This window comes from Thermobia domestica, chromosome 2, assembly GCF_964235325.1.
Source record: "Thermobia domestica chromosome 2, izTheDome1.hap1.1, whole genome shotgun sequence".
Classification (NCBI taxonomy): domain Eukaryota; kingdom Metazoa; phylum Arthropoda; class Insecta; order Zygentoma; family Lepismatidae; genus Thermobia; species Thermobia domestica.
Window position 1 is genome coordinate 309,571,926 of NC_137455.1, and position 15,023 is coordinate 309,586,948.

The 15,023-nt window shown below is 34.2% G+C and overlaps 2 protein-coding genes across 3 annotated transcripts in view; one reads left to right on the top strand and one right to left on the bottom strand.

Annotated features, from left to right (window-relative positions):
• Nucleotides 1–15,023, top strand: part of LOC145678612 (endoglucanase A-like) — a 39,992-nt gene that overhangs the window by 23,565 nt on the left and 1,404 nt on the right. Inside the window, exons 6-7 of the mRNA XM_081748966.1 lie at nt 11,391–11,553; nt 11,969–12,133. Of these exons, the coding sequence (XP_081605092.1) occupies nt 11,391–11,553; nt 11,969–12,133 (328 nt within the window). The remainder of the gene's footprint in view (nt 1–11,390; nt 11,554–11,968; nt 12,134–15,023) is intronic.
• Nucleotides 12,163–15,023, bottom strand: part of LOC145678611 (uncharacterized) — a 150,217-nt gene continuing 147,356 nt past the window's right edge. Inside the window, exon 7 of one of the 2 annotated variants that reach the window (XR_014130414.1) lies at nt 12,163–14,959. The gene's annotated coding sequence lies outside the window, so the exon portion shown is untranslated. The remainder of the gene's footprint in view (nt 14,960–15,023) is intronic. The other variant, XM_081748962.1, reaches the window with a different exon arrangement.

Consider the following 15,023-nt stretch of genomic DNA (forward strand, 5'->3'; position numbering starts at 1 on the left):
CCAAGAACTAAGATAAATTAAAAAATTGCGATTACTTGTTAATCTTGTACAATTGCGATTACTTGTCAATCTTGTACAAAGGACGCAATTAAAGTCCCAGTGTAACACCCCTTCACATTTAGATTTTTGCCCTGGAAGAAAACCAGTTATTATTGTTTCTTGATTTCTCAGTCTCACCTACATAAACATACGAATAGAATTAAAGGATAGGACATGTTTAGAGTGCTTGCACGTGACATCTAACTATATTTCTCATCAAATGTGTCACAGATGAAAATGTCCGTTTGTACTGCCTCTATTTTCTGGTACACATGTTTCATTTATGTTATGTTGCTAAAATTCGTTAGAAAACAAGTACAGACTGCGCCTGTGTGCCTGACAAAACGTAAATGTACTGGATAATTATTTCTTCACTTTCTTCAAAAAAAAAAGTAACCCATCTCACGTCGGCTAACAAAAGGAGGTAGCGGACCAAAGATAGCCATTGTTTACCTAAGGTCGTTACACAGCAGGGGTTTCACTCAGTCAGAGAAAAAAAAATAATTTAAAGTTTCTACATTTGTTTTGAACTGCAATATACTTCTTCCTTTTATTTTAAGAACCATTTCCTTGTCATTTGTCTGCATCAGAAAAAAATGCAAAAAAATCACTAGAATGTGCCTATTTACCCAAAGTACGTACTAGATCACTAGTTCAATAGTAAAATCACTAAATCTAGTATTATACGAAATCATAAATGTGGCATCCTTGGGTTGGAGCGAAAGTAATGGTTGGAGTAAAAACTAGTCCGTATTTCTACTGCGTTCTGTTGTTGAATTCACAGAAATGTTCAAAAATAAATTCAAGAAGTAAAACACGATCCTACAAAAGACTGTTTACTTGCTCACTGGTTTTAGTATTGTGAACTGAAACTCAAGTCGCAGTCATGTTGAATACTTCTGTCCCTTTCTAGTAGTTTCTACTTTACAACTTGAGGTAGGATGAGGGTCGATTCGGAAGCGGTATGTATTGTTTATACTACTTACAATGTTACCCCCCCATAAAATATAAATTCACCCTTTCTCCCTTCCCTTTTTCGAATACAATGAACCGACTCTTTTGCTGAAGAAAGATGCTAAGAGAAAATTGAAACATCTGTGTCTAAACTTTCTTTGAAGCGCATTCTTTTGTATTTGTAGGGTTTTGCGAGTGTTTTCACGTCAATAAGAAGAGATAGTTAGCCAAATCTTTTCCATGGACTCCTGCTGCGAACTGACCGTGAGTAAACACTAAACACCCGATCTCGCTGTGCTCAATTTCTCTCGCACACCTGAAATGGGTGTTGTTGTTTCCAAAACAAATAGGAAGTTATCTTGTGCTTTTGCATTTCTGCACGCACACAGGTACCATTGCTATATTTTAATGATCAGAAGAAATATCAAAACCATCCAATATATATGATACGAAACAGCTAACAGAGGGAGGCAGAGATTATAGTATACCAAGTTTTCCGCGTGGTACCATTATGGAGAATAAATATTTGATAAAGTCACGTAGATGCGCTTAAACCTATTCCATCTGTCCTTGTAATTTTTCTGGTCTCATCAATTTCTCAGGAGAATACGTACAACATATGTCCAAATTCCATATATACTCTTTCTAAACTAATGAGTAAACTTATTAAGAACACCAACTGATATCAATAAACAGGAAAGAAAACAATACTTTATACTTCTATCATTTGGTACACATCTCTATCATTTGGTACAGAATTTAGCATAGCTTGTTTCTTTTCGAAATAGCTCCTTCGTGTCACAGCAGTGGTTAGTTTTGTTTTGTGTTAGGATGAAAGAGACAAATGCAACATTTGCTTCGCGGTGAAGTTATATATATTATTAAGATGAGCGGTGATAAGCGAGGTTTAACAAAGAGTGCCTTTTGGATGCACAATTTAACGGGTAGTTGCAGTCCGTGTTGAGAATCGAACCAAAGCTATGTAAGACATGTCAATATTGAGCTCTTTTGTGGTAAAAGTAAACTTCAGAAACACACAAAAGACTTGAAACATCAAGCTAATGTAAAGCAATTGAAAAATAGCCTACCTATCGCTGCATCTTTACTGTGGCAAGGAGCATGCAGTGCGCAACAACAAGAATCGTGTTAAGGACTTTTTTTTCGAACATAACATTCCCTCCCTCACCATAAAACACAATATAATGTTTGTTAAAAGAAAGTGCACATAATATTTTTAAATTTTGTTTGTGATCCTATCATGCATAATTATAAATAATGCCTTTCATACTACGAGAATGAGTTCAACTATACGTCATGGCCCCTTTAAAGCGAGGCCGCGGTGGCTCAGTGGTAGATCGTTCACCTCTGGTGCTTCGGGACCCTGGTTCGATCCCAGCTCGCACCAAGTGAACTTTGTGGTGGACAAACACCGTGTGCGTGGGTTTCCTCGGGGTTCTTCCGTTCCTCCCACTTTCTTCATTCCACAATTTCACTAATTTCTCATCATCACCCCTCTCCTTTAGCCTAACCGGCATAACCGTGGGACGTAAAACTCAAAGATTTCACTTCATTTTTTCCCTCGAAAGCGATATTTTTCAAAATTATTTATTGTTAGATATTGTAAATTTACGGTATCTATTTTAGTGGACGGGAAATTTTGCATCTAATCGGATAATTTCATGGTTTCTAACAGGAATTCGCAGTTACGAAATTTGCATCACTGTCTTTTGAAAGGATGCCTAGAAAAATACTACTAGAAAATAACTGAAAACACAAAATCAATTTGATAGCCAAATTCACGTCATCTTGGTGCGTCATCATTTTTCTTTAAATATTTGTATTTAGTATTAGGTTAGAGTTTAGTGTCCATTTCAGCATCAAGGCGTGAACTTACAAATTAACGTGGCTTCAGAAGCACACGAGTTCCCATTGGAAATTGAACCTAGGTCTCCCGCACCAAAGACGCGTACGCTAATCATATGGACAAGGGTGTTCAATATTTAGTAATGTGTACATAAAGTTTTGAAATTGCGCTTGTATAATGGAATGCAATTTCTTCTACTGACATAAACCTTCACAATACTCAGCTGGACAAAGTATCTTGAAAAAGAAAATATCACTGTTTGTTTCAGTTCCTGGTTCGACTGAAGGATGGAACAAATTGCAATGAGCGTTTTTGGATCCTACTTTGTGTAGTTGATTCATCATAAACTTGGTATTTGATACGGATATGAACTAAAACCGTACAAATATAAATTTAAGTCATTTAAATACCTTTAAACAAAAATTGAATATATATATATATATATATATATATATATATATATATATATATCGTTCGTGAAAGAGTCATGTTATTTCTTTAATACAAGTACATGAATACAGTTAGCTCCTCTTAATGAAAATAAGTGGTGGTTGGTCTTTAAAACTAGTGTGGAAAGATTAGTAAAGAATTTGGCATAGTTTAGAAAAATATATGGTAATTCAGGCCCGTGTTTGGCATCATCGATTGTCTCAAGAGTGGCAACCCTGACTTAAAGGTTTCGCTTCGAGGATAATGGATTCTCTGGGATATATCAGATACACAACTCGAGTTGGAGCAGTATTCTCTATAACAAGCTTTGAAGTAGGCAGTATATTTGTTGAAATAAGTTATTTCTGAGTATATGAGCGGAATTCAGAACTATTTTGAGTCAGTTCGACTTGTTTCTAGTTAAGGCAAGGTAAATCAATTTCCGGATAGAGAAATAGATTACTCTTATGTTATTTCTTAGTAGGGAACATCTAACATTTTCACGGGAGACAGTGTCCTTTTATGGGTATTGACATTTCCACGTATATTTAAGATTGCTAGCAATACCTGGTTTCCATAGTAACGGAGCAAGTCGTAGGGATTTTAGAGTGAAAGCCTTATTTGAATTGTGAGCAAGAAGGATGCTTGTTTACGAGGTTCAAAGACTGTTATTAAACCACAGTCTGACTGTATTCAACTGAGTGTGAACTTAAAGAATACTGGACTAGTTCTCGATGCGAACCTAACCTCAAACGAAGATTCTGCTGAAGGCGCTTCACTTCTCTGGTGAGAGGAATTTTCTTATATTCAACCAACTCAATCCTATAAGTAACAGAATTAGCCTTTTTGATGGAGAGTCTGTTTATAGACCATTCCATGTTTAGGACTTTAGGCCAGACAACTTTCTGATTATTGAAATTGTCTTTTAAATGTGAGGGAGTATGATGTAAGAAAACACATGTTCTGCTCTCTCATGATTAAAGCACAGCTTAGCTGCGTTAAAGAAAATCGATTTGAAGTTATAGTTTCATGAAGGCTTAAGTAGGCAACTTCTTCTCCGGACTGAAAAGTTGGTCTTCTATTTCATGACAGTCAACTTAAAGGAAATTCTTCTCAACCTGTATGGACTGTGGAAATGCTTTATTTATCAAAGTTTCCCTAAAAATGTGGTATGTACTACTCTGTGCTTGTTAATTACCCCAGACAAACTTACCGGGCAGTTCAAATTTTTACAGTTAAAGAAAAGATTACAAGACTAATAGTTATTTACTATATGTTACTTTAAATGCGACACTAGTAGCAATAGAAGCCACGAACTCATTTTTTCTTTTCTTTCTTTCTTTTTTTAATTGCACACACAACAACACCTGTATATCAAAATGGTCATGTTCGACAATGTTCCTGGGTTCATTGCGTGTTTCTATCTCTTGGTGGATGAATGTTTGCCCAGAATCACTATTGGAAATCGGGTTGCAGACCGCGAAATGCATGTTTAACCCTTTGAGACCTGGTGGTAACATTTGCGTACATCATATTTGCGAACAAAAAATACTACTTAGTAAATAACCAGTGGTTTTGAAATAGTCTTTGTTACTACTTAGTTCATCATCTAAACAAATTAGATGGAGCACTATGGCTCAGTGGTAGAGCGCTTACCTCTGGTGCGTGGGGCTGTGGTTCGATTCCCGGCAAAGTAGTTTTGTAGTGGACAACATCGTGCTCGTGGGTTTTCTCGGGGTACTCCCGTTTCCTTCCACAATTTCATTCCAACAATTCTTCCATCATCATTCACTTACTTTAATCATTATCTCCCTTAGCCTAACAGACATAATCCTGGGACGTTAAACTCAAAGATTTCATTTCATTTTTTAAAAAACCAATTAAATCATAATTAAATTGAAGACTTATTCTTTTAGTATGGGAAACATATTGACACCCATGGCCGTAATCAGGCTTGAAGATTTGGTTGGACAGACATAATTTAGGGTCAGGCTCTTAAGTATTCTTTTAATAAACAATGCTGAACAAACTAGACAATCGTGTTTTAGGATTGTAGAAAATGACCGTGAATTATGTTACTTAATTATTATTATATTTATTTCTCTGACTATTGGATCTTTACACAACAGTGTTAAACAAAAGAGAATAATTGTTTGTATAATAGTATTCAAGAGTTTTCTCATCATGATTAGTTTTGTAAACAATTCAATTACACTTATTTGGTGTTTATTTCTAAATAATAAGTCCTAATACAATTTCATAAAGTTGTAATTCTTCTTTAGTTTGTATCACTTTACACAATGACAAATCCAAAAGGTGTGTTGTATCGGTGCAGTACCAGTTTTTCACGTTTTTCAAAATTTTCCAAAACCCAAAGAATAATCTTTAATTTCTGATATTTTAGTCGTCACAAATTACAATTTTATAATGTAGTCAACGTTTATAATTACTGGGCAGTTGGGCGTTTAAACTAATGACATCATAATAAAGTCAAAACCATAATTTCGAGTTGAATTGATTCTGAGTTTAATGTCCCGTTCAGTAAACTTTCTTATAAATACATACGCACCTTACTCACCTTTTATAATTGCTATGCTTAAGTTCATAAAAACAGAAATTCTCTTTTAGTGATACTTTACACAAGATCACGAAGTGGATTCCAATTTAATTAAAGGCAAAATACAATACAATAATCTACAAATATTGCCTCAAGTGAGTTTAAAGATTTCTAAACATTAGTGCGAAACCGGGCTCTGCCGTTGCGATCAATTTGCAGGTCTTGAGACGAAAGTAAGAAGGGACTTACGCACATAGTAAGTAAAAACAATTAATATGCCTGTAACTTTCCCCCAAATGGGTGTATCTTAAAACTAACCTCACCATTGTTTTCCTAATTAAATTCTAGGCCGAAATTATGTATCATATTACCCTATTCCCATTTTGAAAACTTGACCTTAATTCAAAATGGCGGATTTCAAGATGGCTGCCGTCAAGGTCATACCTACCATACGACTTCCCCCCAGGACTTATATGTATCCACATGGTTGTTCTTCACTTTTCTTCATTAACGCTCCGTTTACAAAGGGTAGTAAGGGACTTCTGTAGTAATCTCTAATAACCACATCACAACTCTTAAAAGTTATAAAAAAAAAAAAAAACATGCACCATGGCAAAAATTTGTCATCACAAGTAATGCATAGCCGGACATTTGAGTGATGTCCCTTGTGGAATGTGATTGAACGTGACGTCAGAACGATCGCCCCCCTTCCCGGAATTTACGGGAATTAGGCGACCTGAGTGTGCACATGTGGTGTCAGCTCTCTCCAGCGACCTATCAAGGATCATTGCGTGTATGCCAAGAAGTGTCGCCGTTTTTATCCATGCCAAAAGTCGACATACTGACAATTATGTAGGTAGTCATAATGGTCTGGCTGATATGTGCGTATATTTTAACTCGTACATTTTGTCTCGACTCGAATTTCGAGACGTCTCGACTCGAATTCGAGTCGAGTCGAGACAGAGACTGTCGAGTCGAGACACGAGTCGAGACAGAAACATATTTTCGAGTCGAGACAACATTTTCTCGAGTCGAGTCGAGACAGGCTTAAATCTCGACTCGACCCGACTCGAGCGCATCCCTATTAACAGAACGTTTGTTTTGTAAATAATAAAGAAATTAATGGACTGCAGTTTGTTTCAATGCTCTATCTCCAACAAAATCGGAGCTATAAGCATTTAATCATAGCTTGCAGTCGGTGGACGAATACTTATGACTTTCGCTGTACTAAGTTTGGCAAGATTTATCACAATATTAATTTTGGTCGAGAGCGAATGACGAAAAGTGCATGAATAATCATGGTGATTATTGTCTGAGTTCTTCCTGGAACGAAGTTTTAACATCTGTTTTTGAAGAGCATATAGTTGATTGTGACTAATGCCGTTACCGTAATTGCATTAAATAGAAAACATTGAAAAGGTAGGGAAAACTTGCATGCTATATCAATTAGCGATTAACACACATTTACAATTACTTCAATTGGAACCGGGCAGAACGAGTAGTTTATATTGGTACGGCTAATATGAATCCATTAGAAGCTGGTAATTATTTTCATTTCCGAATCTCATTTACCTTTCTTTACTTGTCCAGTAGAGAATTTCTCTTTCAATGTTTTATAGAGGGTACATACATTTCACAATAAACCAAATTCATGTTATTTAAGGTAAATAATCAAGTACACTATCATACCTAAGACAACAATTGAAATTATTTTATCAACAATGTATTTCATTTAACAATAATAGACGTAAGTAATAATAAATGTATACTGAAAATCATGGAGATAATAAAAGAGACGACAAGTAATTATTATTATTTACTTTACTTTATTTATTATATCTATGTGTGAAATTCTGTCCTAGTTCGTGATTTGTCGAGTATGACTTGGTTAATCGCCTACTAAAGAACAGGTGTACATTTTAGCTATACATTTCGATTGATATGAAAGGAAAAACAGGTTTGTTCTATAGTTTTATTTGTAAATTTAAAAACATGTAACCTTATTTGCATATAGTCTATTCTACATAAATTCCTAGTATAAGCTAGAGACAAATAAATTCCTGGTATAGAGATGTCATAAACTAAGTGCAAAGACAAACTGTACGTGGTGATTCTTTTGCTGTAACATCTAGAAAGTACAAATATTTCAGCTTGTTTTAAAACTACAAATATAAGCATGCTGTAAAACGAAATGTAATCTTTGAAAGTGAAACTAAATAAAGTCAATTGATGGTGAGCAACAAAGTGTGACCATTACAACAAGGTTCGTATATACACTACAGGTTGCGCCAGCCCAATCGTTGGATGTGTGACGTCACCGGGTAAGCAGACGCTAGTATTTTCTTGCAGCAAAATTCCCGTCCAAAGCCACAAAATTTCCCGATGTGATGCAAAATTTCCCGCTAACCTAAATAGATATAGTTTACATCTAGTAGTAAACAATTTTAAAAAATACCGCTTTAGACAGACTATGATGTACAATGGAATTCATTCTCGTAGTATAAAAAGGTATTACTTATAGTTATGCATAATAAGGTAAAAAACATTTTTTTAAAAAATACTGTGTACACTTTTTTGTAACGAACACTATGTCGTTCTTTATGGTTTGGAAGGGAATGTTAATGTTATGTGTATTACTTTTCAATGTGTATATCACTTGTCTTCTTCCTTCTTTTAGGAATTGCAGTTTAATTTAAGGTGCAGATATCTGTCCCTATCGTCTGTCACCAATTATCTAAACGATATCAATCAATGAAAATGATCATAATTTAAACATAAATAAATGATTTAAAACAATAAACATTTCTGCTTTTCGAATATTTTTATTAGTTTTGAAGATATTATAGAAAAACTAAAATTAGCGGTAGTTTAATTTCGCTGAAGTGAAGATCCTTAAAGAAAGTCCTCGTAAAGTGAATCTGCACTCATGAATGCAACTCCTTCCCTGAGAAACAATTTTTAAGGCATTAAATTAATTTCGTGAAGAAATAACTACATATAACAAGATAGCACATGATCGTTCCATACACATCATATACAGGCATATTGTCAATCTGTACGCAATAATCTGAGCATGCGCCAAAGTAATAACATGCCAGAACGTCTTAAGAAATCTTTTAAATCAAGAAAAGTGAAAAAAATGTTTGCTTTTTTAAAAAAAAAGTCACGGAATATTCTCAATCTACGCCAATTTTGGGAAGTTGCCTGTAGTACTTAGCACTAATATTCTTTAATTTTATAGTTATACAAAACAGATTACTGCTAGTATGCATCAAAATATGTCAATTGCTTTCCGTGTCCACATACTCAATTTTAGTGCCACCGCATAGCGATTTTCGTTTGTTTTATTTGATATAATGTTGGATAGAAATAGAACAAGTTCTAATTTAGAGCAGTTGTGTCAAATGTTGTAACAACCAAAAGTTGCATACAACTTGGTATCATAAATGTTCAAATTCCACTTTGATGAAATATTTGATACAATATATGATGGAATATTTGTTCGTCTATAGCGTATTTAAAAAAGTTGAGAATGTCTCCATTTCCCGTTTCCAGCCTATTTTAAAGAAAAATTCCCGCCAGTACTCAGAATTTCGCATTTTACGGGAAATTTCCCGCAAACTGGCATCACTGGCTTGGCTGTGCTTACCACATGACATCACACGTGTTCGGCATAGTTCGTAATCTTAGTTTGCGGCGCCCCCCTGCATTACAATGAGTAAGAGTAGTTCTTGAGGCTATTGGTTATGAGTCAACATTGTTGCCGTCCCGGCTCTACTTAGCGCTTTTGTTACGGCTTCGGTGAAGTAGTGTAGCATAAACCATATATTCCAGTCCGTTTTTTTCTTTTCTTTTCTTTTTTATTTTGGCTTTGCTTTACTTAGTGGGCCATGAAAGGCGTATTCAATGTGCTTAATTAATATACCGTACGTATTTAATGTAAAATAATGTCAAATGTATTCATCATTCGCAGTTATTGGAAACAGGCTCATTTAAGCAACACCAAACTGGATTTTTAAGGTTTGGCACTGAGAAGCACCTAGGAAAGCAACTTTGGTGAATAGGTTGGAGAAAGTAGTAAGTGATCTGGATATCTGTGCAGTTGGCAAACTATTAATATCAGAGGAAACTGGTAGTGGTGAAGTAATGCTTGGAAATCTCACCAAACAAATCTTTATATACAGACCTGCAATAGTCATATTAAACCTATCGGAAAGCGACAAAGACGGAAACAATTTAAGCTACTGAATGTGCAGAACATACTGACATACTCCAAATAGTTCCAGATCGTGTTTGGTGAACGGGAGAAACTATTGAACATATCACATGGTTTACAGATTAAGCGTACTTTCATCCAAGTAGATACGAGAACTCTCAAAATAAGATGCGATTCATGGAAACCCACTACAATTGAAGAAGGAAAGTGTACAGTACAATGTGCAACGTCCAGACTTCGCATAGTTTGTTCATTCTTCATATGACACTTAGAATACTGCCTGCTGTCTGCAAATACTTGTGAATTTGTGAACTAACTTTATAAGTACGACCTGAGAAACGAACGCTTTATAAAAATAGTTCTATATGTACACGATACCTCACATGAATATTAGCCTGAAATAAGGCTTTCTTATTTAAAAAAACGCATTAACTTGAAATAGCTTAGGGCCATCAAGAACTCCTGATCAATTTCAAACGGCTTACGACCATCAAGATTCCCTGACCAAACACGTTTTATCATTTTTCTGTGGTGTTTCTTTAAGGAAATCTGCCAACAAGCCTCGAACTACACTCAAACTGATAAATAAAAGGAAGTAGGAGGAAACGGAAGAACTTTGAGAAAATCCACACACATGTTATTTGTCCATCATATATTTGCTGTGAATGAATAACGCTGAATGATGAAATTATAGGTAACATTGGTCTATTTTTACTTGTTTATTTAAAACGATAATATTCCATATGAAATAGAATCAATGCTTTATATATATATATATTGCATTGTATAGTCAACTGCAAAAGTATATATTCCATGATTCACTACTTTCAATCAACTATTTCAGCCTACTCATTTGGAACCTTGATGCTATGTTACCGTTTTTATCACGAGCTAATCTCTGTATTCTAACTAAAATAGCATTTTAGAACTCCGCATTCTACAGATTTTTACACTTTTATTATATAGTTCGAAGCATCAGGCTTCCACCTAATCTGTACGACCTCACCCATTCAAACTTCTCAACAGCCCTTTGCAACATCTATTGGTGAAAGAAGTTAAACTATTTTTATAAAACAAAAGAGAATTTAAAGTCTTGAATTAAATTAATTTCATGTTCTATATACGACATACGGTGTGCGCAGTGTGCACAGGGTAATGTTTTACAAGACTATTACTTTGCAAGAATTCAATATGATCTGGTATATGCCTTAATAATGTAAAAAATGGTTGAAAAATAATTCCCATTCATATATTTTATGTCTTTAAATTTAGAAACCACTTGAAAGCCAAAAAATAGATTTTGAAATAATTCTTAAAACTTATTTTCACAGAACATCTGGTTTTGATGATGAGCTTGTATGGGGAGCTGTTTGGCTTTACAAGGCTACTAATAACCAGACCTACTTAGACACTGCTGTAGAGCTGTACGACCAATATGAATTTGATTATACACCTGGAGTCATAGGTGTTGGCGATAAAGTAAATGGAATTCAGGTAAGATTTAAATGAACAAGCACGTGCTTTTATACATATTATTATACTACTCCAATGTAGTGAACTTAATAATATGTACTTAATACGCTCTAACTTGAATCGTTTTCCTTGTACTTTTTAATAAATGTTAGAACTCCGAGGTAAATATATTGCTTCTTGAACACGTTAAATATTATAGCTCGCTTCGCTAAACTTGTTGAATTTACGATGCTCCTAAGCCTCAGAAAAGCTCAGAGTCCGTAGAAAATTCGGATTGAAGTGTTTCAGGTACTAGCATTAGTACTAAATAGACTAAACCTGTTATAATATGAATTATGATGTTTCGTAAGAGACATTTCAAAGAGTGTGATAAGAATATTTTTACTCAAGTGATTTGTCTATAATTAAATATCTATTCACATATTATTCTTTTAAGGTTCTTTTGGCGCAAATCACTGGTGAAGAAAGATATCTAAACAGAAGTCAAGAATTCTGTGATAATATGGTGTATAATCAACAAAGAACTCCAAAAGGCTTAGTTTTTCTAGCAGAATGGGGATCTCTAAGATTTGCATCTAGTGCTGCATTCATCTGCATGGAGGTAAGTAATTGTATTGTGACTTATGTAAATTTAGTCATTTAAGATTTGTGAACACTACTTAAGCCTATGTGTTGCAAAAATATCTATTTGACGTTAGTTATATTATGGAATAGAATTTACTAAAGTTTACCTACAGATTTACCTACAAGTATGGTAAATTGTATGTTGGTTATTTCAATATATAATATCTACAGCGCACTCTTAAATACTTACATATTCTTATTTCCATTAAACTTGTATTAAATTTTTGTAAGTAAACCAGGTTGTATTAGAGAAACGTATAAGAGGTTTTCAGAAATATAAAGCTAATTATTTCAATAGGTCGTGTGAAATCTTCAAGCATTTGTACGTTATTTTTTGCTCAAGCTATTCGCCTAACTGCATTTGTGCGTAGAAAATATGAACAAATTCTTGTTACTACGACAGACTCTCAAATATTAAACAAAGTGGTACTTCCAAAGATAAATAATAATATTAAGAGATATTACAGTACCTGGCACCAAAGCTATTTCAGATAGTTTGTAAACAATCGCCCTTTAGTAATGAAACTCATTCGTATTATTTAAATAATATAATATAGGTGTATCAACACAAAATATGAACTGATTAATTTCTGATTATTTGTACAGAGCCTAAGGTTTTCTTATCTTAATTCAAGATTATTTGTTAGTTTTTCTTTACACTGAAAATAATTGGAATTTTTGTTTACTGTTTCACAAAGATAATACTGAAATCTTTTAGACAAGCATCAGTCATGTTATTTTAATTAACAGTTCAGCCCTCAAAGCCAGCTCTGAAAACAGAACCCATACGTTTATTTTCAATGCATTTCAAGAACAAACTTCGAAGGACAGATTAATATTTGTCATACCTAATCTTTAATTTTAGAAAATTATCAGAGAACACTGAACATAAGGTCGAAGTTATAAACCACGTGAGCCATTACTTCAAATATCTAGGTCTTAGAAGCTCCTCTTCCATGCTGCCTTGAAATTTAGGATACTGTAGACCATGACATTTGTTGGGTTTAAAACGGATCTTCGATTAAAGAACTATATAACTTTATTGACAGTAAATCCTCCCCCGATCGCGAACTCTATAAGAGTATACATTTGGTTAAAGAAAGTAAACACTATTTGGTTCCATCCACTTCGTCCTCTACTGCCCTTCTTTGAAAAAGACTTATTTGAAAATATCCAAAATACCGATTGCTGTTTACTATGAAGCTTGTAATAGTGACCAACGCTTCATTATTACTTATAATAAGCTATATTCCATTATACTGATCTTATAGTTAGTGAAATGTCAAGTATGTTAGTCATTACCACTTGCGCATATTTTTGTTTACAGGAACTTCTCACAGACAGTTTTCTGAAACCAAGATGATCACCCAAGTAGTTTAAACATGACTCATACTTAACAGTAGAGATAGGGAATTTCTGTATAGTTTTTCGGTTTTATTATATCCGCCAACAATATTCATGAGATGAATTTCTTACTGCACGTTAGAATTGCTAAATCAGTTAATCAGTGTCACAACATAGAACATCATCCTTAAATATATGTTGAAGTCATATTAAGACCAATGTTGAGGACCCAAATAAAACATCATAATAATTAATTTTTGAAAATGTTGAAATTCTCTATTATCATATCCAAAAACATTTCCATTTATTTCAGACAACAGTCATTAGTGGGACGTCATATAGGCCTATATATCACAAACTACTGACCGCGTTACATATTCGTTAATGGAGACGAATTATACCTCAATGTTTTAATACTATCGATCGTAGATAATAAGCAGTAGGTAAATATTGAATTATATCAAGATTTTACATGACAGTAATCAACACAACTGTACAATAAGACATTTCATTATTTTTCGGTAAAAAGCACGTCTAATATTACGCTATTTGTTTCATGTCTATATACGTGATATTAAAAGAAGATATTTGAACATCGTTATATCGTATCTTAAAATCTCTATATAAATTGTAGAATAACAGTCAACATTTCCAACAGCATATACTTACTCAATGTTTTATTTACAGGGAAATGCTGATCCAATTTTGTATAACAAATTTTAATTCATGAACACACTCACACCCTGCACAAGAGTAGAAAAAATTCAATTCTAACTTCGAATAAAATATATATAGGTATTGCACTTCTGACCAAAATAATAGTAAAAAATTATATCTTCGAACTGCTGCCCTAAATTTCCGAATTCATCCTATAAAAAGTAATAATTCAGCTGCCATCATTCTTGAAGTAGTAATCTTCCCTGGACATATGCATTTGTTCGTTTGTTTCCTGTACAGATGACATATTCCGTGGAAGTCATTAGATGGAAGATAGCTGAACACCAACTGTGATTCTTTTTAGATTTCTTTGGTGATGTGAATACTGAGTGCTCTCACCTATTTTGGTTTAACATCCTTTTTCAACACCGAGGTCAATGAAACATGGACTTGCAGCTTCACATGAGATTTGAGGCAAATAAACTTCTGGAAAACCGACCCTGAGTTTTCTGTGCCGAAAGTGCAAACAATGACCATTTAGCAATCTTAATACTGGTTACAGCGTTCTAAATTGAAACTAAGCTGCTATCATAACTCTCAGATTAATTGGATGCAAGTAGCCTCCGAGTTCCGGAAATGAACTGCTTAACTCGAGTCTGCCACATCTTCCATTCAAGTAGCTCTCCATATGCCCTTACGAGGATAGGTGATAGTCATACTGCAAATATCATCTGGTTTTCCCCAGTGATTATCCATCCAAGTAGCTGTTAGATCTTCATTGGTATACTCTAAAAAGAGCGCTCTACAAATAAACGATATATAAATTATTAATACGATAATTTATATTGGAAGTTTTAAATGGCATA